This window comes from Lathyrus oleraceus, chromosome 4 (assembly GCF_024323335.1).
Source record: "Lathyrus oleraceus cultivar Zhongwan6 chromosome 4, CAAS_Psat_ZW6_1.0, whole genome shotgun sequence".
Classification (NCBI taxonomy): Eukaryota; Viridiplantae; Streptophyta; class Magnoliopsida; order Fabales; family Fabaceae; genus Lathyrus; species Lathyrus oleraceus.
The window spans coordinates 216,647,746-216,673,653 of record NC_066582.1 but is presented as its reverse complement, the minus strand read 5'-3'; the positions used below and the strand labels follow the sequence as shown (position 1 = coordinate 216,673,653).

The 25,908-nt window shown below is 36.6% G+C and overlaps 1 protein-coding gene across 1 annotated transcript; it reads left to right on the top strand.

Annotated features, from left to right (window-relative positions):
• The first annotated feature begins 10,388 nt into the window (after nucleotides 1-10,388).
• Nucleotides 10,389-10,871, top strand: LOC127136741 (uncharacterized). Its single transcript, XM_051063267.1, has one exon. It carries the CDS (start codon nucleotides 10,389-10,391, stop codon nucleotides 10,869-10,871), a length of 483 nt encoding a protein of 160 aa, XP_050919224.1.
• Nucleotides 10,872-25,908: the final 15,037 nt, after the last annotated feature.

Sequence of the window (25,908 nt, the reverse complement as noted above, 5' to 3'; positions counted from 1 at the left end):
TTCTCAGATAGCAGGGAATTTGGGGGAAATTGAGGATATACGAGTCATAACAGAATTGCAAAATAATGGATCCCGTGTTCACATTGCCAATAGGATAGTTTATTCCTTTTTTTTGTGCAATTACCTCTTCCTAGGAATTGCTTCCCGATGTACTTTGCCTTTATAGGCCCATTTTCAATCAATAAAAGTCGTTATTCAGCCAAATTGCTCTCTTGTTTTTATTTTACTGTTTTGTTTGCAAAAACGTCCGAATTTTTGATAAACATTGCATCTAAAAACATGAAGGCTAGACAATAACGTGCGAAAAGGTAAAACATTTGAAAAACATTTTGAATGTTGAGTACACTTGGGTGTATCTTGTCCATACAAATCCCCTGGGGCATGTATGTCTTGCTGTTTTGCAGGTTACTATCTTTGATTGCTGGCTGAAGCAGATAAGCCACAGTTTATTCAAAGATGCTTCAGCACTGTCCAGTAGTCTGAGAAGTTGGGTTGTCCAAAGCAAGACAGGGTTTGTCTCCCCAGCAGATTCGAGAACGATATCCCTCAGCGGCCGAGCCTGAAGATTGCCGTAATCCCAGCAGGGTCGAGAATGCCTTTCCCCAGCAAGCCTGAAGATTGTTATTTCCCCAGCGGAGGTGTCTGTGGGTAAGTCGTTCCTCAGCAGCCAGGTTTGAAGTGCTGTAACCCCCAGCAGGGTCGAGAATGCCTTTCCCCAGCAAGCCTGAAGATTGTTATTTCCCCAGCGGAGGTGTCTGTGGGTAGGTCATTCCTCAGCAGCCAGGTTTGAAGTGTTGTAACCCCCAGCAGGGTTGAGAATGTTTTTCCCTAGCAAGTCTGAAGGTGGTTATTTCCCCAGCGGTGGTGGGCGTTGTTTGTTTCCCCCAGCGGAATCCCCAAGCGGATAGGGTTCAGTGGAGGTCGTCCCCGGTGGAGATTATCTTTTCCCCAGCAGCAATGTTATTCCCCAGTATGATCGAGAGGTTGGTGTTTTCCCAACATGTGACTCCCCAGTTGAGTTGGTTTCTCTGCCGTTCCGAGAACGTCAGATCAGTAAACATCCACAGCAGAGTTGTTGCGTCTCCCCATAGAGTTGGAAGATCAAATCAGAATCGTGTGCTCAACAAAGTGATCGTTTGCTCTCTCAGCAGGAGTTTTCCTCCATCTGCATCTTGCATATAGTAATCATTTGCATTTGCATCCTTAGAATGCGTAGCATTTCCATCCAATATGGAGCATTACGCCATAGAAAACTCAAACATATGCATACATGTGTTAAACCAGTTTGGATCATATCCCCAGCAGAGGTGGACCATTTTTCAACATCTGTGTGGCACATTTGCGGCAGTTGCTCCTGACAGCATTCAGAAATGATAATCCCCAGAGAGGTTTATTTCCTCACCTGTCCGTGAAAGGAAAGCGTGACTCCCCAGCGTAGTCCCCGGCAAGCGTCTGCCTTGTTTTGACACGTGTAGATGTCATACTCACGATACCAGTAAGTGTCATGTTGATCCCCGTGTGGGTCCTTCCTTTTTTTGATGTCGGTAAACATCATCTTTCGATGTCGGTAAACATCGAGTCCTTCCCAGTCATCGGTGAATGTTTGGTCGTCCTTTTTTTGATGTCAATAAACATCATTTTTCGATGTCGGTAAACGTCGAGGTCCTTCCCAGTCATCGGTAAATGTCTGGTTGTGTATCTTTTTTCCCAATCATCGGTAAATGTCTGGTTGTGATTCTTCTTTTTCCCAGTCATCGGTAAATGTCTGGTTGTGATTCTTCTTTTTCCCAGTCATCGGTAAATGTCTGGTTATTCTTTTTTGGTGTCGGTAAACATCTTCTTTCGATGTCGATAAACATCGAGTCCTTCCCAGTCATCGGTAAATGTCTGGTCATGTATCCTTTCTTTGATAAATATCAAGATCCCCAGTAGATTCGTCGGTAAACGTCTTGTTTGGTTCCAGTTGTAAATATCTTTTTCCTCCCCAGTCGAAGCTGCCATCAGTAAATGGCCTCGCTTTCCTTGATATCAGTGTATGTCAAGTCGAATTTTTTTAGGCCGCCATCGGTAAATGGCCTCGCTTTCTTCGATATCGGTAAATATCGAATGTCCAGCTTAGTCGCCATCGGTAAATGGTCTCGCTGTCTTTGATATCGGTAAATATCAAAAATTTGTTTTGAAGCCACCATCGGTAAATGGTCTTGCTTCCTTTTAATATCAAATTTCCAGTTGAAGCCACCATCGGTAAATGGTCCCGCTTCCTTTGGATGTTCTTTCCCAGCAGCCATCGATAAATGGTCTCGCTATCTTTGATATCGGTAAATATCAAGTTTCCAGTAAAGCCACCATCGGTAAATGGCCTCGCTTTCCTGAGGTATTTTGTTGTGAAGCCGCCATCGGTAAATGGCCTCGCTTTTCTTCGCTTCATCCCCCGCAGAGTGCAAATTCCACGGTTCTTTGGTATTCAATCCCTGTTTACCTTGAAGGTCTGACAGCCGTTGCTCTCATCCGTTCAGGTTCCCAGTTGATTGAATAGGGGCAACTGTAGCACCTCAAATTCGCACCCCCCATTCATGCATACATTTTCATTTTTTTAGGTCATTAACATTACATTAACATTGCATATTGCATTGCACCTCATCAACAAGAACTGGCATCAAGAGAATTCATCTGTGCAAAGAGAGCAAGTTTTCCTTGAGTTGAAGGCCACATGAGCATTCTAGAGAGCTTAAATGAATCAAGGTTCATTTTGAAGCAATCTTGCTAAGTGCTAGAGGCTCAAAAGTCATCAGCACATGTCGAGGTCATCTAAGGCCCATAAAAGTCAACTGAAAGTCAACTGAGGGCTTTGGGGTGGAGAAATGGTTTGAGACACTTCATTCATGTCCAAAAGAAGTTTATTCATCATGTCAAACATCTACATTGAAGATTTTGAAGCCAGATCAAAAGTTTCCAAAAATGGAAAGTGACCTGTAATTTCAAGTTTCCAAAAATGGCAAGTTTTTAGACCACTTTCAACTTGACTTTCCAACATCAAATAAGCTTCAAATGAAATTTTGTCCAACATGAAAGTTGAATATCTTTCTCTCCCATTTCCAAAAAGTCCAAAATCATGAGCATCTGATGAATGGTTGAGGAGTTATGATCCAATGATTGCAAAGTGTGCATGGAACTTCCAAGAGCCATAACTTTTGATCCAAAGCTCCAATTTGAGTGCCTCTTCTTGCATTATTCTCCTTATGACTCATATTTTCCAAATACATCATTGCATTGCATGAAATTATCTCATATAATCATTTGTTCATGCATGCCCATTTTGGAGGGAAAATCATTAATTTGAAATTGGTTGATGCTACAAGTTTTTTAACCATTCCATCATGTTCATAAGCTCATTTTAAGTGTAATTGGACCATGCATGCTACTTTTCACGTTCAAATTTGCCATGCATAGGGTGAATTTTCCAATTGTGCATAACACCTCATTTTGCATTAAACTTTCATTAGCCATGCATAAGTATCATTAGCAAAGTAATTAGGAGAGAGTATAAAGCCTTAATCCTAACAGAATTTTCATTCTAACACATTCTAGATCTAGATCACATTTTTCCCTCCAATTTTTCTCTCAATCCAAATTCAAAAATTCTTCACATAACACATGATTTTTATTGCATATTCTTGTTCCTTGATCATCATTTGGTAGAGATCAAGCATTGATTTGAAAAAATTGGTGAAGAATCAAGCAAATCCATACATGAACATGAACATGGAGCTTTGAGTTTCAGCAAGGTCCAAGCCAATTGAAGCATCAAATCGTGTTCTAGACTTCATAGCAAGGTTGAGGAAGGAGAACTGGAGCTGGAAGAAGCTTGAATCTACTGTTTTGGTCACTGCAAGTTCAGGTTGGTCCAATTTCGAATCTCTTAATTCTTCAAACCATTGCCATGTTTAGGTAGAGCTTTTCATGCTGAAAATTCTGATATAAAATTCGTTGAAAATGGATAAGAATTGTGTGAGATATGTGCATTTAAAGTTTGATGCATGAAAATGTTTTCGATCGATTCTCTTAATCCATGGAGATTTAAGCCAAACCAATGCTAGATCCGTGTTCCTCATGACAAGAGCTTTCTAATGATGTATGCCATTTAAAATTCTGCAAAAAAAAATTCATGCGTGTACTGTAGCAGCCACCGTCTTCACGAAGAAGACGGTGGAAACCACCGTGCGTGAACAGTAGCGCCACCGCCTGGTATGAACTTAGGGTTAATCCAAAACGGCATCGTTTTGATCTCTTGCGCAGCCTCCATTCGATTCCCAGCGAGCGCATTTTCAAATCCATTTTATTTTCCAAAACCAAAACGCTGCGTTTTGGTGTGTACAGGGTTCGATTCTGGCATGAGGCATTTCAGTTTTCATATTATTTCATGTTTTCAATTTTTATTTCATTTTTATTCATGTACTTCAAAAAATCATAATAAATTGAAAATGAATCCAAATCACTTCCAATTTTTTGCTACATGTTCATATGGATGTCTATTATTTTATGATGCTGATTTCATGATTTTATCATTTTTGGAATTTTAATTATGGAATGTTAATTGAACATGTATGCAAATGTGACATGCTTCATTCATTCTATTGTGAAATGCTCATACATTGGCCAATTGATTTGAAATTTGGTATACTGATTCCTAACATGTTGTATGATTTTTGAGGCTTGGTTGTGCATTTTTATCATTTTCCATTTCTGTTTTAGGCACATGGATATTTGGTGTGACAATGTGTGTCACGCAATTTGATGTCATACTTGTGCATTTTCATTTCTAGTGCAATTGAGCTCTGTTGATTCTAATTTTTGGCATGATGATTGTGTTTGACATATTGTATGCACATAAAAATTTCTATGATTGTTTGATTTATTTCTGTTTTAATATGGAATTGTTATTCTTGATGTCCAATTGTGAGCTTTGTAATTGCCTTTGCCATATCTTGCTCATGAGATGAATTTTCCATTTGATTTAGGTTTGGTCCTTTTTAGGACATGTTCATGATTGATTAAATGAGCTTCATGTTGAATATTGGCTGTTGTTTTGACTTTTTTCTTTGCCTTTCACCCTAGTTTTGGACTAGTGGTTTGTACTCATCTTGTGAGCTTTGTATTTCAGGTTCAAGCTTAGCTCTAGTGGTTGATGCAATCTTATGACTTGAGATGCAAATTTACATTGTCCACTAACCTTGATTGTGTTGTAGGTGCCTTGGTGATGAACTCATTTGAGTTGTTGACTTGCCTTGTGTGCATATTGGTTGTAACACTGTTGATTGACTGTTTGGTTTGTCTGAATGTGAATACTGACTTGTTTGACTTTCTTACAGGTACTTTAGTCGCTTTAGCTCATTGCTTGAGCTTTGCTTTGCTTGTGGTTGGCATACCACATAGGTAATCATCCTCTAACTCCATGTAGTCTGGAAGCCCTGTCGTTTCTGTTTGGCAGGCATTTGGCTGAAGTCCTCCTTAAGAGGCAATGACTGTGTTTGTTTACTTTTGTGCCATGTACTTCAAGTCCTCCTAAGTGAAGAGGCAATTGGCAGATAGAAGGGATTTGCAATCAATCCCCTGCTATTCAGTTGAGTCTTTCATCTTGCTCGCACTACATGCTGATGCATTTGAATAAACACCCAAGATCCTGGTATATAGAGTCAGTCAAGTGGAGTAGAGTCCCACATTCTGGACTCCCACACTTTCCTTGATTCGAAGCTCACCCAGGCTCAGGTTAAGAGCTATGAGGTCCAATCCTCATTACCTTTCATCTGCTCACCCTGACGGTCAATGTCAGTGGTTAAGAGCCTTCATACCCTACAGTTGGCTTGTTTGTCGAGGTTGATATGACCCCTTGACTAAAGCCCGACTTGTTTGTCGAGGTTGATATGACCCCTTGACTAAAGCCTCATCCTTGATGTTTGAGCCCCTTGTTGGTGTGTTTACTTCATGTTGTATGTGTTTGTGTGGTGTGATTATATCCCCATAGGATTGCTAGACTTCACATAGTCTCTCGTTTGCATGTCAATTAAGGTAGCACAGTTCCTTCGTCTAGGACTTCCTTTCTTGCGTGAGCATCCTAAAACACAAACAAACATTATCTTCTTTTAAGGACACGTTGACTCCTACTACTATAGGTGAGTAAGTCTCCAGAGGTCGAGCATCCGGTAGATTGTGTAGTGACGTAGTTCACCTAAAAAACACAAAACAAACAGAAATAGTTTAGCCGAACTACGGCAACTCTGATTCTCATGTCCAGATGAGATACGTAGGCACGAGATGCGATGTCTTATCGAGTTTGACTAACGACTAACATTTAATCCTTGTCTCTCGCCCTCGTTGCAATTGAGACCCTCCTTTTCTCTTGCCCTAGTTGCAATCGAGACCCTTCTTCTTTTCGTGTGCGTTTGTCTGGAGTCCGATGTAAGCCTAGCGATTGGCATTCCGTTTCCTCGTTTGCGTTTATGTGTTGGGAGTCTGATGTAAGCCCAGCGATTGGCATTCGGTTTCCTGTTTGTGTTTCTTTTGTTGAGTTGGATGTAAGACCAGTGATTGGCATTCCGTTTCCTATTTGCGTTTGGTTGTTCGGAGTCAGATGTAAGACCAACCATTGGCAGTCTGTTTCCAGTTGTGTGTTTGCTCTAATGTCTCAGTGTCTTTGTTTTCAGCGTTTTGTTTCGGCGTGCGCTAGCCAAGCTACGAGTGCTCTGATTCTTACTCTGGTTAGAGAAGATACGTATGCATAGGATGCGAGGTCCTAGCGAGCACGTTTCCCATTTCCCCGAACTACGTCGACTCTGATGTTTGTGCCGGACAAACTACGTAGGCCCAGGATGCGACATCCTGCCGAGTCCGCTTTCTCCGTTTTCCTTCACTCGCGTTTCATTCCAGTGTGTGTGCAGTTTTTGAGCAGTTACTCAGTAACCTTACTCTATTCTTTCTGAGCGTGGATCCCGTCGAGTACGATGGACGTGAGGGGGTGTTAATACCTTCCCCTTGCGTAACCGACACTATGAAATCAAACACTTAATTCAATCTTTTTTTTGCCGTTCCAATACAGTGTTGTATGCCCTCACTTGTTGGTTCATACCAGTTTTGCTCTTGGGTTCGAAGCCAGTTATCTTCGTGAGTTCCCTTGATACCATTATGTTGGTGCAAGTTATACTTTTCATCACTCTCAATCTCTTTCTTTATTCTCGTAGTTCCGAACTACGATTTCTCTAACTTTCTCATTACACAATGAGAATACGTAGGCACGAGGATGCGAATCCTTGGTGAGCATACTTCTAATTATTACTCCTCCGCCTTAGGACATCATTCATATCTCTCATAATCCATTATCTACTTTCGATCATAAACCGTTCATCCAGTGACGTATTATTCCTTTGACATCGAAATACACTTTCGCTGGAATTCCATATACATTCTTTTAGGACACCTAATGAATAGTCCTCTTTCGCACCTAGAGTTGTTTGGCTTATTGCCAGACATTTAATTCCTTCTTTTTTGGACAATATGTTTGTTTCCCTCTATGGTGCGAATTTCCTTTCTCCTATGGATTCCAATATACCTTGACTTTCGGTTCCAAACTATACTTTTCAGTCACTTGTTACCAAATCCTTCACTTTTGTGACTTCAGTCACTTCATTCCATTCATTTCCGTGATACCTTCATTCTCTACCTTTTTTCACTTCATGTGGTATACACTATTCTTTGAGCCAAATACAATAGATCTTTGTGCTCCATCTTGTATCTCTTTGTGAACCAAGAGTTGTTTGTACTATGTAATCAAACATTTATTCAATCTTTTTTCGGTCGTTCCAATACAGTGTTGTAGGCCCTAACTTATTGGTTCATACCAATTTTACTCTTGGGTTCATGTTTTCACCCCTTGTTGGAGTTCAAATCATACAATTCTTTGGTTCAAACCATACTTTGATCACACCCTTTTTCATCTCCCATCACTAGTTCTTTAAACTACGGAGCTCTGAATTCCTCATTGCACTATGAGGATACGTAGCCATGAGGGCCCCAATCCTCACCGAGCACTCTATCTATTTATTTCCTTTCCCAATTATTTCGCGAGTAATCTTTAGATATAACATCTACTCGAGCAAGGACAATCAAAATGGTTCTCATGGAGTACCATGGATGTTTGGGGTGCTAATACCTTCCCCTTGCATAATCGACTTCCTTACCCAGTATACCTCTCTCCCCCGGGTTTTATCGATGTTTTCCCTTCCCTTTGAGGATAAATAAAGTTTGATGGCGACTCTGTTGTATGTTCGAGCGTGCGATACGTTCGAGTATATTTCCGCTAGCTTCAGACGGTAATTGCAATTTTCAAGCTATTTTTTCTTTTCTCGATAAAGGAGAAGAGGATCACACACTTGTTTGCCATCAACTTATCCAAGAGTTAAGGGATGAAAAAGAATCATACGCACGACTATACGGGAAAAAAGAAAATTTGGATGCAATTTATGAATCTCTTGCTCCTTGCATTAGTGGACTGGTACCGGAGGATAAATGAATGTGTTTCCCTAAAATTGGCCATCTCATAGCAAGTGTGTATGATAGAGTCTGTATTTATCTTATTAGATATGGTTTCTAAAAAACATTTTTTCCAATATGCACCGCACCATCTCAAAATCCAAATGATTGGATTATGTGTGTTGGGTGGATTTTAAATTTGCAACACTTTGTTCAAGTTTATTTGAAATTGGGATGCCCTGTACCACTTACATCATCGGAGCAGACATCTCATTCAACAACAAAAATCGATACTTAGTCGGATCATTTTATTAAAAGGATGCAAGAGTTCGCCAAATTGAACGACATTGAAAGAGAATCAAATCAACAAAAAGTCAAAAAGGATACCACCCATTATTATTGATTTAGATGGCGATAAATTTTTCAATTTGTTTTAGTTTTTCGTCATCAATGTATTGTATGTAATATTATATTATTATTAATGATGTCTAATATATATATATATATATATATATATATATATATATATATATATATATATATATATATATATATATATATATATATATATATATATATATATATATATATATATATATATATATATATATATATATATAATACATGTTCTATTTATGTCAGGAATACAATTTCATTTTGTTCTGAGAAGTTCTGGGAATACATCTCAGGATTAAGGTAACAGGGTGGTAATGGAGATGAATTTTCGAGAATTTCAGAGGTTCATATTTGTCTATGACTACTATAAGTATGGCATATTGTCATGTTTCATACTAATACATATTACACTAGAATGAACATCAATTAGCATGTCATGTATGTCTACTTCAACGACATGAAGCCCTCAATCAAATTTAAGTTCAATGAGTAAACCCCTAGCATATCTAAAATACATATTGCAGGATCTCCTACCTTACTGAGACAATCGAGTATCGTTCACCTTCGATTAAAAATGAATGGGAGATTGAGTTCAACAACTTTGAGTTGAAGATAGGTGCAAATATGAAGGCTAATTAGAATAATTTCTCTCTTTTGTAACAAAAGTTCCAATCGAGATGGATGCGACGATATTGAGATAGGTCAAAGATATCATGAAGATGTTGAAACTTCCACCTGGATATTTAAATGTAATGTTTGGTTTATGTTAACATTACATATGTAATGCTAATTTTATGTTATCAATGGTAATTTTATTTTGTCAACCTATAACTTGTTGGTTTTCAGCTACAACTTCAGTATGTTACAGAAATACAACTCCGTAAGGGTTTCAAATATGCATCTTCGAATGCAAAATAGACACAAACATGGGGTATGACTCAAAATCATCTTTGGTTATATGTGTTTGGGGTGCGTCCAGAGATGTGTATCTAGAATATAGGGGTATTATTATATTTTCACGAAGTGTGCTAGTAAATCATATGATGCATTAAGAAATTCCTTTTTTTTTTCTAATTATGATACTCTGACCACATGAAACAACAACTTCTATTAAGAACCTTGAAGTTTAAATGGGTCAGATAGCACAATAAATAGTTGGTTCTTGAGCACAAAGTTCCCTTCCTAGTGCAACTGTGACAAATCCTAGAGAACATAACAATGTGAGTTATGTGATAACAAGAAGTGGGAAGACAACTAAGAATTCTAAAGATAAATCAGTGGAAGAAGAACCCCTTTTAGAGGTAGATCTGGAAATTAAGGATAATCAGAAAATCCCTGAACCATAGGTCACACCAAAAGTGGTTGAAAAGGAAAAGTAGAAAGAGCCAAAACCTATCATCCGACTCCCATTCCCCCAGAGACAAAAGAAGAAGGATCAACATGAAAATAATTTTGAGAAGTTCCTATAGATGTTCAAGAAGCTTGAAATAAATATCCCTTTTTCCGAGACACTAGAGCAAATGCCTATATATGCCAAGTTCATGAAAGATATCATCTCCAAGAAATGCACCACTGACACTGAACATGTACTTTTGACTGAAACATGCAGTGATATTTGGCAGGGTATAAAGATTCTTGTGAAAAAGAAATATATGGTCTATGTCACCATTCCATGCACTATTGGATACAGAACATTCAAGAAGACACTTATTGATTTGGGAGCTAGTGTGAGTCTCATGCATTTGTCCGTCTATAGGAAGTTAGGTATTTGTGTTGTTCAGGATACCAGAATGACACTTCAATTTGCAGATCACTCAGTGAAGATACCTTATGGTATAGTGGAAGATGTTTTGGTAAAAATAGACAAGTTTATGTTTTCTGTTGATTTTGTGATTCTTGAAATGCCCGAAGATGGAAAGATTCCACTTATCTTAGGAAGACCATTTCTATAGACTCGAAGATGCATGATAGACATTGAGGATGAAACTATTACCCTCAAGGTCTATGACGAAGAATTGAAGACTTAGGTTTGGAATATTATGAAATACAGAGATAATATAGAGACTAGTGATACAATTAAGGTATTAGATGCATTGATTACTCAGTCTATTCAAAATCAAATACCCAAGTTACATTTAGAGAGAGTCCTTAGCCTATCTACTCAGGAAATATAAGAGAATAAGGATGAAAAAGAGAAAGAAGTAATATCCATGATGTAAGCACAACTTTAGTGGCCAAGATCCAAACTACATTGCTGGGAGGATTTAAAAGCACCACAAGAAGCAGAGAACACAAAGGAATCAGAAAAAGGTACAAAGATGAAGTTGTTACTTGAAAATCTGAAATGTGTCTTACTAGATACTAAAAAGAATTGTCCAACAACCATAAGTTATGGGCTACAAGAAAAAGAAGAAGACGAACTGATGCATGTACTTAAGAAATACAAAAGTGTTATGGAATGGACCATTGGGGACTTGAAAGGGATCAACCCAACAGTATGCATGAAAAAAATACTGATGGAAGATGATCATAAACCAGTGGTACAACCCTAAAGGAGATTCAATCCATCAATGAAAGAAGTTATGAGAAAGGAAGTGGTGAAATTGTTAGATGTGGAGCTGATTTATCCTATATCAGATAGTTCTTGGGTGAGTCCAGTATATATGGTGTCAAAGAAAAGAGGAACAACAATGCTTAGGAATGAGAAAGATGAATTAATTCCCACCTGAACGGTCATTAACTGGAGAGTGTGTGTTGATTGCATAAGGCTCAACACCATAATAAGGAAATATCATTTTCCTCTCTCATTCATTGATCAGGTGTTAGAGAGGCTCGTCCGTCATAAGTACTATTTTTTTCTAGATGGATACTCGGGGTATAACCAAATTGTTGTAGCTTCAGAGGATAAAGAGAAAACAACATTCACATGCCCGTATGGTATCTTTACTTACAAAAGGACGTCGTTTGGGTTGTGCAACGCCCTTGCTACTTTTCAGAGATGTATGACATCCATATTCGTCGACATGCTTGAAAAGGATATAGAAGTGTTTATGGATGATTTTTCTATTTTTGGTTCTTCTTTTGATAATTGTTTGACTAACTTGTCTCTTATCTTAGAAAGGTGTCAGCAAATAAACCTAATTCTTAATTGGGAGAAGTGCCATTTTATGGTACAAGAAAGTATAACGCTAGGTCATAAAATTTCCCACAAGAGAATAGAAGTCGACAAAGCAAAAGTGGAGGTGATCGTTATCCTCCCACCTCCTATGAATGAGAAACAGATAAGAAGTTTCTTAGAACGTGCAGGTTTCTATCGCAGGTTCATTAGAGATTTTTCAAAAATTGCTAAACCGTTAAATAATTTGCTTGTAAAAGACAAACCATTCACTTTTGACAAAGAGTGTATGGTTGCATTTGAAACTTTAAAGAGTAAGTTGGTTTTTGCACCTATTATGATTGCCCTAGATTGGTTTCTCCCTTTTGAGATCATGTGTGATGCAAGTGACATTGCAGTAGGGGCCGTGTTAGGGCAAAGAAGAGAAAAGTTATTGCATGTTATATATTATGCTAGTCATGTTTTGAATCCTGCTCATATGAATTATGAAACTACCGAAAAGGAGTTGATAATTGTTGTTTATTTCTTTGACAAGTTCAAGTCTTACTTACTAGGCTCTAAAATAATTGGGTATATTGACCATGTTGCTTTAAAGTATTTGTTTGCTAAACAGGAACCAAAATCAAGGCTCTTGATATGGATATTGTTGCTTCAACAGTTTGACTTGGAAATCTGGGATAAAAAGGGATGTGAGAACACTGTTGCTGATCACTTATCTCGAATGCCCCCAATTGAGGAAACATAAGAGAAACACCCAATACATGATGCATTTATTGATGAACACATCTTGGAAATTACCAGTGTTCCATGGTTTGCAGACTATGCAAACTATTTGGTAAATGGTGTAATACATGATCATTTTGATTATAATAAAAAGAAAAAGTTTTACATGATTGCAAGTTGTATCTGTAGGATGATACATTCCTCTACAAAAAGGGGATTGCTGGATTAATCTGAAGGTGTGTCCTAGAAGGAGAGCAAACCGACATCTTAAGCCTTGTCATAACTCTAAATATGGAGGACATTTTAGTGGAGATAGGACAACAACCAAAGTTCTCCAGTCAGAATTATATTGGCCTAGTTTGTTCAAAGATGGTCATTACATAGTTCAAGAATGTGACAGATGCCAGAGGACATGTAACATTTAAAAAAGGAACCAAATGCCCCCAAAATGCTATGTTAGAGGTAGTATTGTTTGATGTTTGGGATATAGACTTTATGGGACCATTTCCACCATATTTTGGTAAGAACTACATTTTGGTGGCAGTGGATTACATGTCTAAGTGGGTAGAAGTTGTAGCATTACCCACAAATGATGTTAAGGTTATGGTAAAGTTTCTGAGTGCAAATATCTTCGCAAGGTATGGAGTTCCAATGGCACTTATAAGTGATAAAGGTACGAATTTCCTCAATCTCCTTATGGAAAACTTGCTTAGAAAATACAATGTGAAACACAATATTTCCACCTCATATCATCCTCAAACAAGTGGGCAGGTGGAAGTGTCTAACAGGAAAATCAAGCAAATTTTGGAAAAGACTGTATGTGCCTCTAGAAAATATTGGGCAATAAAGTTGGATGATGCATTGTGGGCGTACATAATTGCATTCCAAACTCCCACAGGTATGTCTCCTTATCAGTTAGTGTATGGAAAAGCTTATCATTTACCTTTAGAATTGGAACACAAAGCCTTGTGGGCCTAAGTTTTCCTGAATTATGATATCTCAAAAGCGGGTGATTCCAAAATTCTTCAGCTTCATGAGCTAGAAGAATTTAGGAACCGAGCTTACGAGAATGCCAAGATTTATAAATAATAAACAAAAAAATGGCATGATCAGAAGATTCAGAAAAAGGAATTTTGGGAAGGACAATGGATTCTCTTGTTTAATTCCATGTTGAGTTTGTTCCTTGGAAAGCTGAAGTCGAGATGGTCTGGCCCGTTCATTATCAACAAGGTGTTCCCACATGGATTAGTTGAGTTAAAGAATAATACCAATGGAGACACCTTTAAGGTTAATGGTCAGAGGTTGAAACCTTATCACTAGGGACATGAGAGTGGCCTAGTGGAAGAGGTGCAACTCAGATCACCATAGACTGATCATACGTCGAGCTATGGACGTTAGAAAATGCTTCTTGGGAGGAAACACAAGGGAGGTAACAATAATTTTAGTTTTAGTTTTGTGATTTAAGTTCTTGTTTTTCTGTTTTTAAGAGTCGTGTGTCACAGAACCAAGCGGAAAAGGGAATTTTTAAAGACAAGGCAAACACAAGATTTTTTTAAATTTTTTTGCCTTCTGCAAATATGTGAATGTCTCACCTCATACGCGTATGGGGATGCCCAAAAATCCCATTTTCCATGGTTTGTGCTCATATGCGTATGTAGGTCCTCATACGCGTATGAGGTAGTTCAATGGTCACCGAGAATTTTTAAGGTTGGGCCATACGCGTATGGCCAGGTGATTCGCGTATGCAACATTCACCTGAAATTATACGCATACGATACGTGATCCAGATTTTGTACTATTTTTTGTGTTTTCCCATGCGTATGAGGAGCCTCATACGTGTATGGCCCTGACAACGCGCATATGATACACGTATGAGGCGTATAGGGGAATATATTTTTTTTCCAACATTTTCCTGCCATTTTCCACCCTGAGACATATGCGACACCCTTTTCTCTGACAATTTTCTCTAAGTTTTCTTGTATTTTCTAGTTTTTTCTCTAATACGTCACAAATTTGCTCAGCACCAACATCCACAAACACTTTTTCTTCTTCACCTTTTGATTCTCTTAGGTTTAGTAGCGGGGTATTCATTACCTTTAGATTTATTGACTAAATCAAAAGTAAACCATACAAGTCGAATCGCCACCGCACTTCTATTTATCCAAAGGAAAGGTTAGAAAGCGAACAAAAATCGAGAAGTTTTATCGAATCAAAAACTAATAAAAATGTCAGAAATCTGGGTAAGGGGGTTGGTTATGCAATGGGAAGGTTTTAAGCACCCAAAACATCCTAGGTACTCCTAGGGAGCCCTTTTCACACTTATTGTAAGGTTGGTATTTTGTGAAAATTATTTGTGCAAACATGATTGGGGAGATGAGAGAAGAATGTACAAATTATTTACAATTTTGTGTTTGAATGGATAAACCCACTGCCTACGTACCATCTTAAAAAAGATTAGGATCAAAACCTCGTAGTTCGGGGTAAAAATCTCAAAACAAGTGGGTGAATCGATTGGTCCAAAAGCCTTAAGGTCTTTTGTTATCCAAGGGAGAAAACTTAACCTAAAACCACAAATCCACCATGTGAGGATAACTTCAAAATGCTAGTGAGGGATTAACCCTATAATAAGCATGGAAGACTCATTGTCCATCACTAAGGATATAGGTGAGTATTATATCTACCTCAAGGATAACTCAAACCTAATAGCTAAAGGTTATGGAAAGTTTTTGATAAGAAAGTGGCCATTGAAACCACAAAAGCATTTGAATGGGTTATATTTACTAATGAAAAGTATTTACAAAATATGGTCAAAGTTGACTTAAAGATTCAATTCAAAATAAGTGTTATGAAAAGAAAGTTTAAAAATCAAAAGCATAATGCTTAGGTTTCTAATGTTTGAAAACAAGTGTTAATGTTTGCACAAAATTTTTGGCTTGGGTTAGAGTGGAGGGAAGAAGAAGAATGACTAAAGTCCTAATCATACAAGAGATGAAGGAGAAGAAGTAGAACCACAAATGAAGTTCCTCTCTTGAGATCATATTGATGATCCAAGTAGCTCCCATCCCTTGGAATAAGCAAGCAAATAAGTGTATAGTCAAGCAATCAATCAATCAAGCAAGCAAAGCTCTTAGGAATCTTCCAATGGCTCTTGTATCTCTCACTTTAGAAGCACATGACAATGGTTCTTCAATTTGGCTCAAATAAGAATCCCTAGCACAAAAGCACACACATCAAAAAGTTCCATGAAGTAAATCAAGAATGGACAAGAGTGAGTTTAGAGATTTGGTCCTTCTAATCCATCTTCAACATTAGGGCCTTTTTACTCCATTTTTTGCATAGGGAATGTCCTAGAATTCTAAGTCCTTTTTGTCCATTTCTTGCATTTGGTCCACAACAATCAAAACAAAACACAAGCACAATAATATATACACAATTATGTGCTCAAGTGAGCAAAAGGCAAATTTACATTAACATAAATATGTGCTCAAATGAGCAAAGGGCAAAAGCAAATGAATAATATGTACAAGAATAGTAAATTGCATAAATGTAAAGTGCAAGAATTAAATGTTAATGGTTAATGGTTAGTGTTAGTATTAGTGTGCCATAAGGCAATTTAGCGCTATGTTAAGCAATCGTAATTGGACTTATGTAGAAGTCACAACTATCTGAGGTCGGTCAATAGTAATGTAGGCAACAACACAAGTTAGAGATCTTGATTAGTGAATCAAGCTCCTACAACTTGCCAAGCCAAAAGAAGATGAGAAATGATCTTGTATTGATTTAGGTTCTTTGCTTGATTAGGAAGCAACCTATCCTTAATGCAAAGCCATTCACTTGATCCATGATCAAGATGAATTAGATTTGAATCAAGGAAGGTTAAATCTCCCATGTATCAAGGCTAACCACCAATCTTTAACTCATTGATCAAAAAAAGAAAAAGAAAAAGAAAAAGAAGAATATTAAAGTGCATTAATGGAAATGAAATGAGATAATCAACAAGCATTGACCAAAGAGATATGAAATCAAGGTCAAACAATAGTAAACAGAAGCAAGATCAAGATTAGAAGTCAAGAAACAAATAAAATATTTTTGGTATTTTTTAAAAATTAAAATAATACTTGAATTAAAATAATAAAGAAAGGTCAAACTTCAAATCAACTTTGAAAGGTCCAAGTGAATTATCCTAAGTTCAACAAGGTCAAACAAAGTTGGACAAAAAATTTCAGCATTTTTAGAAGTCAGAAACTATTTTTAATCAATTAAAAATGCATAAAAATAACCCAATTGAATTAAAATCTCAAATAAATCTCAAATCAATTAATAAATTGATGAGAATATTTTCCATAGATCTATCATCATTCAAAGAGGTTGGGAAAATATTTTTGTATTTTTTGAATATCAAAAACTATTTAAAATGAATTAAAAATAACCAGAAAAGAGAAAATTCCTAAAAAATATCAAATGATAAAATAAAAAATATTAAAAATCACTTTCAGAAACTAGAATTTAAAAGGAGAAAAATGCAATTGGTCTCACATTTTTTGGACCAATAATAAAAGAGATATGATTTTTTGAAATGAAAAGGAATTAAAGAAATAAAAAGAAAATTAAAATCAGAAATTAAAATAGCGAAAAAACGTGGAGCGTTGGATGAAGAGCTCATTAATTGAGCTGGAAAATCGCTTGGTCCACACATGCGCGCCTACCAAACACCTCAGTCAATGTAATCACACCTTGCCAATAATTAGGTCATAACATTGAGTGGCTCAGATTTAATCTGGAAAATAAAATGCACGACTGTGATTTAATCTGGAGACTGGACGGTGGTGTACACCACCGTCTTCTCCCGCCAACTTCCGGCGCCGGCCAAAATTGCAGAGAATAAAAACTCCACCAAATACCACGATCCAGGTATCAAATGAAAGCTGGGGTGATGTACATCACCCATGTACCAACCAATTCAACTCTAGGCTTCCATAGAAAGAGGAATCAGAGTTTGAATTTTGTGGTGTTCAACTGAAACTTGTTGGATTTCAACAATTCAAAGCTCAAAATGATTGCCTCTATGAAGAGGACTTCAGACAACCCAACAACAACAAGAAATAAGCAATACACAAGTAGATTCGAAGAAAACAAAGTTGAATGTAAACCTCTGAAATGAGGAGCTTGAGAGCAAGATCTCTTGATGCTTAAGCTTGCAGTGTGTTCTATGGAATCTTGATGAAGAAGTTATGGGCACTTGAAGTTGGACTTTTTCACATTTCAATGCCTTTGGTCCAAAGTGATCTATAATGTTTTGCATTATCACATGTATTTCTTTTAGGATTTTGAAAATTTGTTCAACATAACAATTGAATTAGACATCTTAAACTTTCCAATTAATTTGATCCCACCTTAAAATCATGAAAAATGAAGGATTTATGTCCTTGGGAAGTTGACCCAAAATTAGGGTTTCAATCAAAATGACCTATAATGTCTTGAAATGTATGATGACCTTCCAAGCTTCAAATCAATTTTTAATGAACATGAAAGTTGTTCATATGGTTCTTAAGAACATCTTTTCTCTTGGGGTCATCTCCATTTGACAAACACATCAAAAGTTAGGTCTCAGTGTACTTCAAAATAGTCAGATGAATTGACTGATCAACTTCTCAAGTCCAAACCTCATATATTGATGAATTGATGATTGAAGACACTTAAATAAGTTCAAATATGCATGAAATGATGAATTAAAGAACTTCCCTTGATTGTATTTGATCATGGGTTGAGGTTGCTTCATGAGCAAGGCACAGTTGATGAACAAATGAATTAGTGTTTCCTTGGGAAACAAGCCTCAAACCCCTTGGTTTGCTTTGATCAAAATGATGAATTAAGATACTTGGGAGACATATTTGATGGATGAGAGCTTTGGGAACCATTTCCATGCTTGCTTTCATCTTCTCCTAACCATATCAATGAGCATAGAATCTTCTATGAGCCTTGAACCTTGTGACTGCTCAAGCTACAAACAAAAGATGTTAGTGACATATTTTTGTGCTTTGGTTAGTAAACAAAATGAGAAAAGCAATAATATACAATTCAAACATGCTTGGTGATCTCAAACCAACTCACAAGAGATCCCACCCTATGGTAAGATCCAAGAGGCTATGATCCTTGAGGCAATGCAATGTGCAATGATATGATGCCATGAGGGATCTTAGGGTCAAAATTAGGGTCTTACTGGTTTACCTCAACTGAGCATCAAGAAAGGTATTTTAGTTTGCTGGACAAGAAGATTATTAAGGAAATAGCCTTTAACCTACATCCAGATGAGCACCTAACATCGATGATATCCTAAAGAAACATAAGCTGACTTATCTGAACAGTCAGATCTAACCAGTGGCTAAGGAGCTGGCACTAGAGCTTTATGATAATGCCTACATACCCAATACTAAGGAACTTCTACAGAGCCCGAGTTGATTTTTGGGGTCAAAGGGAAGTAGGTCCGGTTTGACTGGAAGATGGTGAACAGGTTGCTGAAGATGAAGTTCAGGGAACCGAATTGTGAGTATCTGATGCAGAAGACTGCATCTAGTACTTGATGACCATATAGAGTTATGTTGGATCATTTGGCACTAGAGGGGAGAGATTTCCAACCTAAATCTACTCATATTTTGAGGAAGATTGTAGTGGTAGATTTGGATGTAGTCCCAAAGGCGTGGGCGTACTTTATGCACCACACTCTGGATACGAACCAGAGTGGATCTGAGTTGACTACCATGAGAGCTCTTGCATTATATTTTCTCTTGACCAGACGACCGGTGAACATGGGTGAAATATAGATGTTGATATGGATGAAATGTGTAACGCTCCGATTTTATTTAAATTATTTTCCATAATTAAATTATGTGATAGTTGTGGTTGTGTTGATTGGTGTTTTGATGTGTTGTGTATCCTTGGTGTAGGGTAGTTACCTTAGAAATTAAGGTGTTGGGGAGTGTATGAGCAAAAGTGTAGAAAATATGGTGTGGTGAGTAAAACTAATTAATCATATTAGTTATTATTTATTTAATTAATTAATATTATATGAATAGTAATTTAATTATTTACTTTGAGTGGATTATTATTATTATTATTACTATTACTATTATTATTAATAAGAAAATAGTGATAATATAATAAGCTAATAAAATAATAGGATTTATAACAAAAATATAAAAGGGGTATTGGGATAGAAACTCGGTACATAACATTTTGGGAGAAAAGAGGAGAAGCGGAGAAAGAGAGAAGAAGAGGCTAGGGCTCAAGGGGAGATTCACCATTGTTGAAGGTTAGAGAAAATATTGCTAGGAACTCTAAGGTAAGGGTGAAATTCTGATTATCTAAGGGTTAACATGATGATGATGGGTAGATTATGTCATGTAAGTTTTGTGTTTTCTTCTCTATGTTGAATTGTGGGAATGATGAAAATGTTGCGGTTAAACACATGAAATTTGATTGGGTTGTGGGAAGGACGAAAATATTGTTGTTAAACCTATGAAATTTGATTGAATTATGTGAATGATGAAAATATTGTTGTTAAACCCATGAAATTTGATTGAATTATGTGAATGATGAAATGTTAATGTTAAACCCATGAAATTTGATTGAATTATGTGAATGATGAAAATGTTGTTGTTAAACCCATGAAATTTGATTGAATTGTGTGAATGGTGAAAATGTTCATGTTAAACCCATGAAATTTGATTGAATTGTGTGAATGATGAAAATGTTGTTGTTAAATCCACGAAATTTGATTGAATTGTGGGAAATAATGAAAATGTTATTGTTAAACCCACGAAGTTTGATTGAATTGTGTGAATGATGAAAATGTTGTTGTTAAACCCATGAAATTTGATTGAATTGTGGGAATGCTGCAAATGTTGTTGTTAAACCCATGAAATTGAATTGAATTGTGTGAATGATGAAAATGTTGTTGTTAAACCCATGAAATTTGATTGAATTGTGAGAATGATGAAAATCTTTCTGTTAAACCCATGATATTTGATTGTATTATGTGAATGATGAAAATGTTGATGTTAAACCCATGAAATTTGATTGAATCGTGTGATGTAAAAGTTGTGTGAATTGATGTGGTTTCAGGTCAGAGTTGGAATGATGAATTGTTGCAATTGTTGTTGTTGGGAGTTTGAGGTACATATGAATCGATGAGAATAAACTTTTGTATGCTAATTTGTGATATAGTGTGAATTTGTTGTTTTAATCATTGAATAATTATACTCTGTCGAATTCTGAGATCGGAGGTGTCGTACTCCAAAATTTGCCCTCCCGTTTTCATCTTTTCATTCAACCTTTGACTTGAGATTCATTTTCACTCATTAATATGCATCATGCATTCATATGACACATCATCACAAACATCATATATTCAAAGTTGTTGGTTATTTTAAACTAGGGTTTTGTCTGAGGATTGGAGGATTGCTTACCACATGGAATACAAACCCTAATCTCATTCCCTCTTGGGTCTTGATTCATGGAGATCACATCATGACACTCATTTATGCGTCTGAAACCATAGTCCATCAGAGAGAAACTCTTGACCATCATGTCCACTTGTTTGGGAGTTCATCTGGTCCAAGGTTTTGTTCAGACAACCATCCATTTGATTCATAGGCCTTTGATTCATGTTGCATTGGTATATTGGTCTTTTGGTCTGTCGTTGGGTCCATAAGCCATTACAGGATATTCACTCTTGAGTCACTTTGTGTATATTGGTCCTTTGTGCAGTTACCGTCTTTTATCTTGGTACATTTTAAAGGCCATTTAAGCCATTTGTTTCGCTTAAGCCATGTCATGATTACACTAAAGGTCCTTATTCCATCAAGCCATGCAAAACCTCGGTTCCTAATCCACGATTGACTTTGGTCAACTATTGACCTTTTGGTCAACAAATTAACCAAAGTCAACCATAACCCATAAATTTTCTTCAAGCCCATGTTTATTTGATTTGGTCCAAGTCAAGTCATTACTTTGTTACTAACTGTTAGACCTAAGCTTACCATTCATAACTTTTCGTTTTCAAATCCCATAGGCCTATTTCCATTTAGCTTAAAAGCGTTAAGCACTTCATTTAGTTCAACTTTTAAAGCTCATGTTCATTTATACTTGCCATGGTGAATGTATTAACTTTTCAATTTCAAAACTTTTCAATTGCCTTTTAATTTCATTCTAATTGAGTTTGTAAATCCATTGCCACTAACAGCTCAAAACCCTTTTAAAACCAATTTCAAAACCATTTTAACAATAAACCTTTTCAAGCCCAATTTCGATTTACCATTTTAAATTAAATTCAAAACGTTTCAATCATTTCAATTTAAACTTTCCAAAATCCTTTAACTAAATTACACCATTTCAAGCCTTTACCACAGTTAGCTTGCCGTCTTAAACTTTTACTATTATTTAAGTCCATTTCCATTTAACATTCAAAGTTAATTTCAAATTAACATTCATAATAATATTCAATTTTCCATAATCCAACCATTCAACATTCAATAAACAAATTCTTACAATTCAAAATTCCATAACAATTCACATTTACAGAATAAAACCGGTCCAAGCAGTCTGAATTCCCTTCTGAGAAATCCACACTCAATTGGTTCTCACTGCACCTCACCAAGCCAAATTCCACATGACAACCACTACAACTCCACAATCAACCAGTTGAAATTACCCTGCATAAGTAAACCTTTAAATATTAGTCCAAACAAGGTTTCATTTCACTTTAACAAGTTGCATTTCAATTCATTTTCATTTCAATAACCTGTATTCTAACATCTGAGTTTCATTTTCAACTCCAAACAGAACAAGCATTCCATTTTAATTTCATTATCATTTTGCATTACATTTCAATTCCACTTCACATTAACAGTTAACTAAGAGAGAATTCAGTTGCAAATTCAGATATGCATTCCAATTGAAAATTTCATGTGCATTTCAAAGTTCAAATTGACAAACATATTTCATTTCTAGTAAATTTCATTTGCATTTCCAATTCACTTCATATTACTTCAGATTTCGATCAGCAGAAAACACATTTCCATTTCACTTTAATTCCAATTGGATTTCAATCTAATTTGACCCTAACCTAATTTATCATTTCTAACTGAAAGATGAATCTCATATGAATTTTCATTTCATTTCCTAACCGAATTAGAACCCTATATATATATATCCATTTAGTTCCCAGAATCGAAATACATTCATCACTCAGTTTTTCATCCATTTTTTACTCTGCAATTTCGATTCATTCCTCGCGTTTGACCTCCAACCTTCACTCTCATCACGAACTCTCAACTTCACAAACTCTCTCTCTTTTCAATCCCCAATCCCTCTCTGAATCTTTCTCACTCTGCACCGATCTCAGAGCACCACTCACCACGAACGAGTACATAATAATCTTCATATTCCTACAGACTAAAGAAATGGAGTAGAAGTAAGAAGAAGAAGCGCAAAGCTCAGAAGAAGAAGGAACGAAAGGATTTTCATCTTGATTAATTTAATTAGTTTTGATTTTAGAAATATTAATTTTGATTAGTTTTAATTGATTATAATTAATTAGATCTAAATCTTGAATTTGATTAGTTAATAGTTTTTTTTGAAATTGTTAGGAATAGTGTTTTGATTAGCAATTAATTTTGATTAGAGATTAATTAGCTTGTTATGTTTGTGAAATAGAAATAATTAGATTAGATAATCCTTTAGAATTTTAGAATAATTAGAATTGTTTAGGATTTAATTGATTTCAATTAGAATTTGCATGATTAGAAATTTAATTCAATATCCATGGTTTGTGAATAATGACCGTTTTGCCCTTAGGTTTAGAAAATTTGATTTTGACATGTTCCCTTAGTTTATGGCCTTAATTAGAAATGTTTGATTTTATCTAGTTGATTATTTCAATAGTTTATTATTGGTCATAATTCAACGATTCATTTCGATCCCTCTGATTAGTGTTGACCAAATCCTTTGTAATTGTGTTGTAATTCCCCAAGCCAATTCAAGTGATCAAAAGACCTTTGATCACTTGATATGGCAAGTTTATTACGCTCAAGCTATTGTGGATATGATGAATCTCAGGAGCTCAACACCTCAAGGTTCAAATGCAAGATCAAGACTTCAAATCAACATCAGTCAAGCATAGCTAGCAAAATGGACTACTTCTCAAAGTACAACAAAGGTATCAACACTTGACAAGTGCGATTAAAATTGTAAGCCATAAGCCTTAAGTAATGAGGAATGATGAGACAAAGTTTCTCCTACCCTTGTCTAGAATGACTTTGCGTACGGGGCGTAGGCCTTAGCTATTCAAAGCATTCACCCCCATTCATAGACTTTAGCATAATTTGTATCAAACAATTGTCAAGTATTCTCAATACAACAAACAACATGGCATCATCAAGATCAATAATCAGAAGCCTCTAATAACACATGTCAATCATGATTAGGGTTACACGCTATGAGCCTTAAGTAATGAGGAATGATGAGACGGAGTTTCTCCTAACCTTGTCTAGAGTGACTTTATGTACGAGGCGTAGGCCCTAGCTATTCAAAGCACTCGTCCTTGTTCATAGACTTTAGTGCAATTTGAATCATGCAATTGACAAGTCTTCTTCGAGCAAACATCAACCTTTCAACACTTCAATAATGGAGCATCTTTTGCTATTATCAATTTGTGGTTGTACGCCCTCTTTCAATTTAATTCCTTACCTTTAGAGGTGGTAATCCTTGGCACTTATTCTTTGCCTTGAGAGGTGGTAAGCCTTGGCAATTCAGTTCTTTGCCTTGTGAGGTGGTAAAGCTTGGAAATTCAATTCTTTGCCTTGTGAGGTGGTAAAACTTGGCAATTCAATTCTTTGCCTTGAGAGGTGGTAAACCTTGGTAATTCAATTCTTTTCCTTGTGAGGTGGTAAACCTTGGAAATTGAAGTCAACTCCTTGCCTTGAGAGGTGGTAAACCTTGGCACTTGTTCTTTGCCTTGAGAGGTGGTAAACCTTGGTAGTTCAATTCTTTGCCTTGAGAGGTGGTAAACATTGGTAGTTCAATTCTTTTCTTTGAGAGGTGGTAAACCTTGGCACTTGTTCTTGGCCTTGAGAGGTGGTAAACCTTGGCAATTCAATTCTTTACCTTAAGATGTGGTAAACCTTGGCAATTCAATTCTTTTCCTTGAGAGGTGGTAAACCTTGACACTTGTTCTTTTCCTTGAGAGGTGGTAAACCTTGGCAATTCAATTCTTTGCCTTGAGAGATGGTAAACCTTGGCACTTGTTCTTTGCCTTGAGAGGTGGTAAACCTTGGCAGTTCAATTCTTTGCCCTGAGAGATGGTAAACCTTGGCACTTGTTCTTTGCCTTGAGAGGTGGTAAACCTTGGAAATTCAATTCTTTGCCTTGAGAGGTGGTAAACCTTGGCAATTCAGTTCCTTGCAGCCTTCAGAATTATAAACTATGGTAGTGATACCTTACCTAGAAGGTTGTGAACCTTGGCACTCCTTTTTCATCCTTGAAGGGTTGTGTACCCTGGAAAATCATTTTGTTTTTCCTTTGTTTCAACCGTAGTAGCCTGAACTACGATTGCTCTGATTTTCTCATTGCACGATGAGAATACTTAGGCATGAGGGTTTGAATCCTCAGCGAGCATACTTATTTATTCCTCCTTCCTTAGGGTATTCCTCCATCAATTTTCATGATGAATTCATATTCTACCTTCATTCACTTCATGTGATATACCCTATCTTCGAGCCAAATACATTATCTCTTTGAGCTCTATCTTGTATTTCCTTGTGAACCAAGAGTTGTTTGTGTTGTAAAACCAAACACTTAATTTCCTTGTTTTCGGTTATTACAATGCAGTGATACAATATCGTAGGCCCCTCACTTGTTGGTTCATACCAGTTTTACTCTTGGGTTCATATTTCACCCATTGTTGGAGTTCAAACAATATTATCCTTAGGTTTAGACCATACTTTGATCATACTTATTTTCACCTCCTTTCATCAGTTTTACGAACTACGGAGCTCTGAATTCCTCATTGCACTATGAGGATACATGGACATGAGGGCCCCAATACTCACCGAGCACTTTATCTATTTCCTTTCCTTTTCCTTCATTCTTTTGCG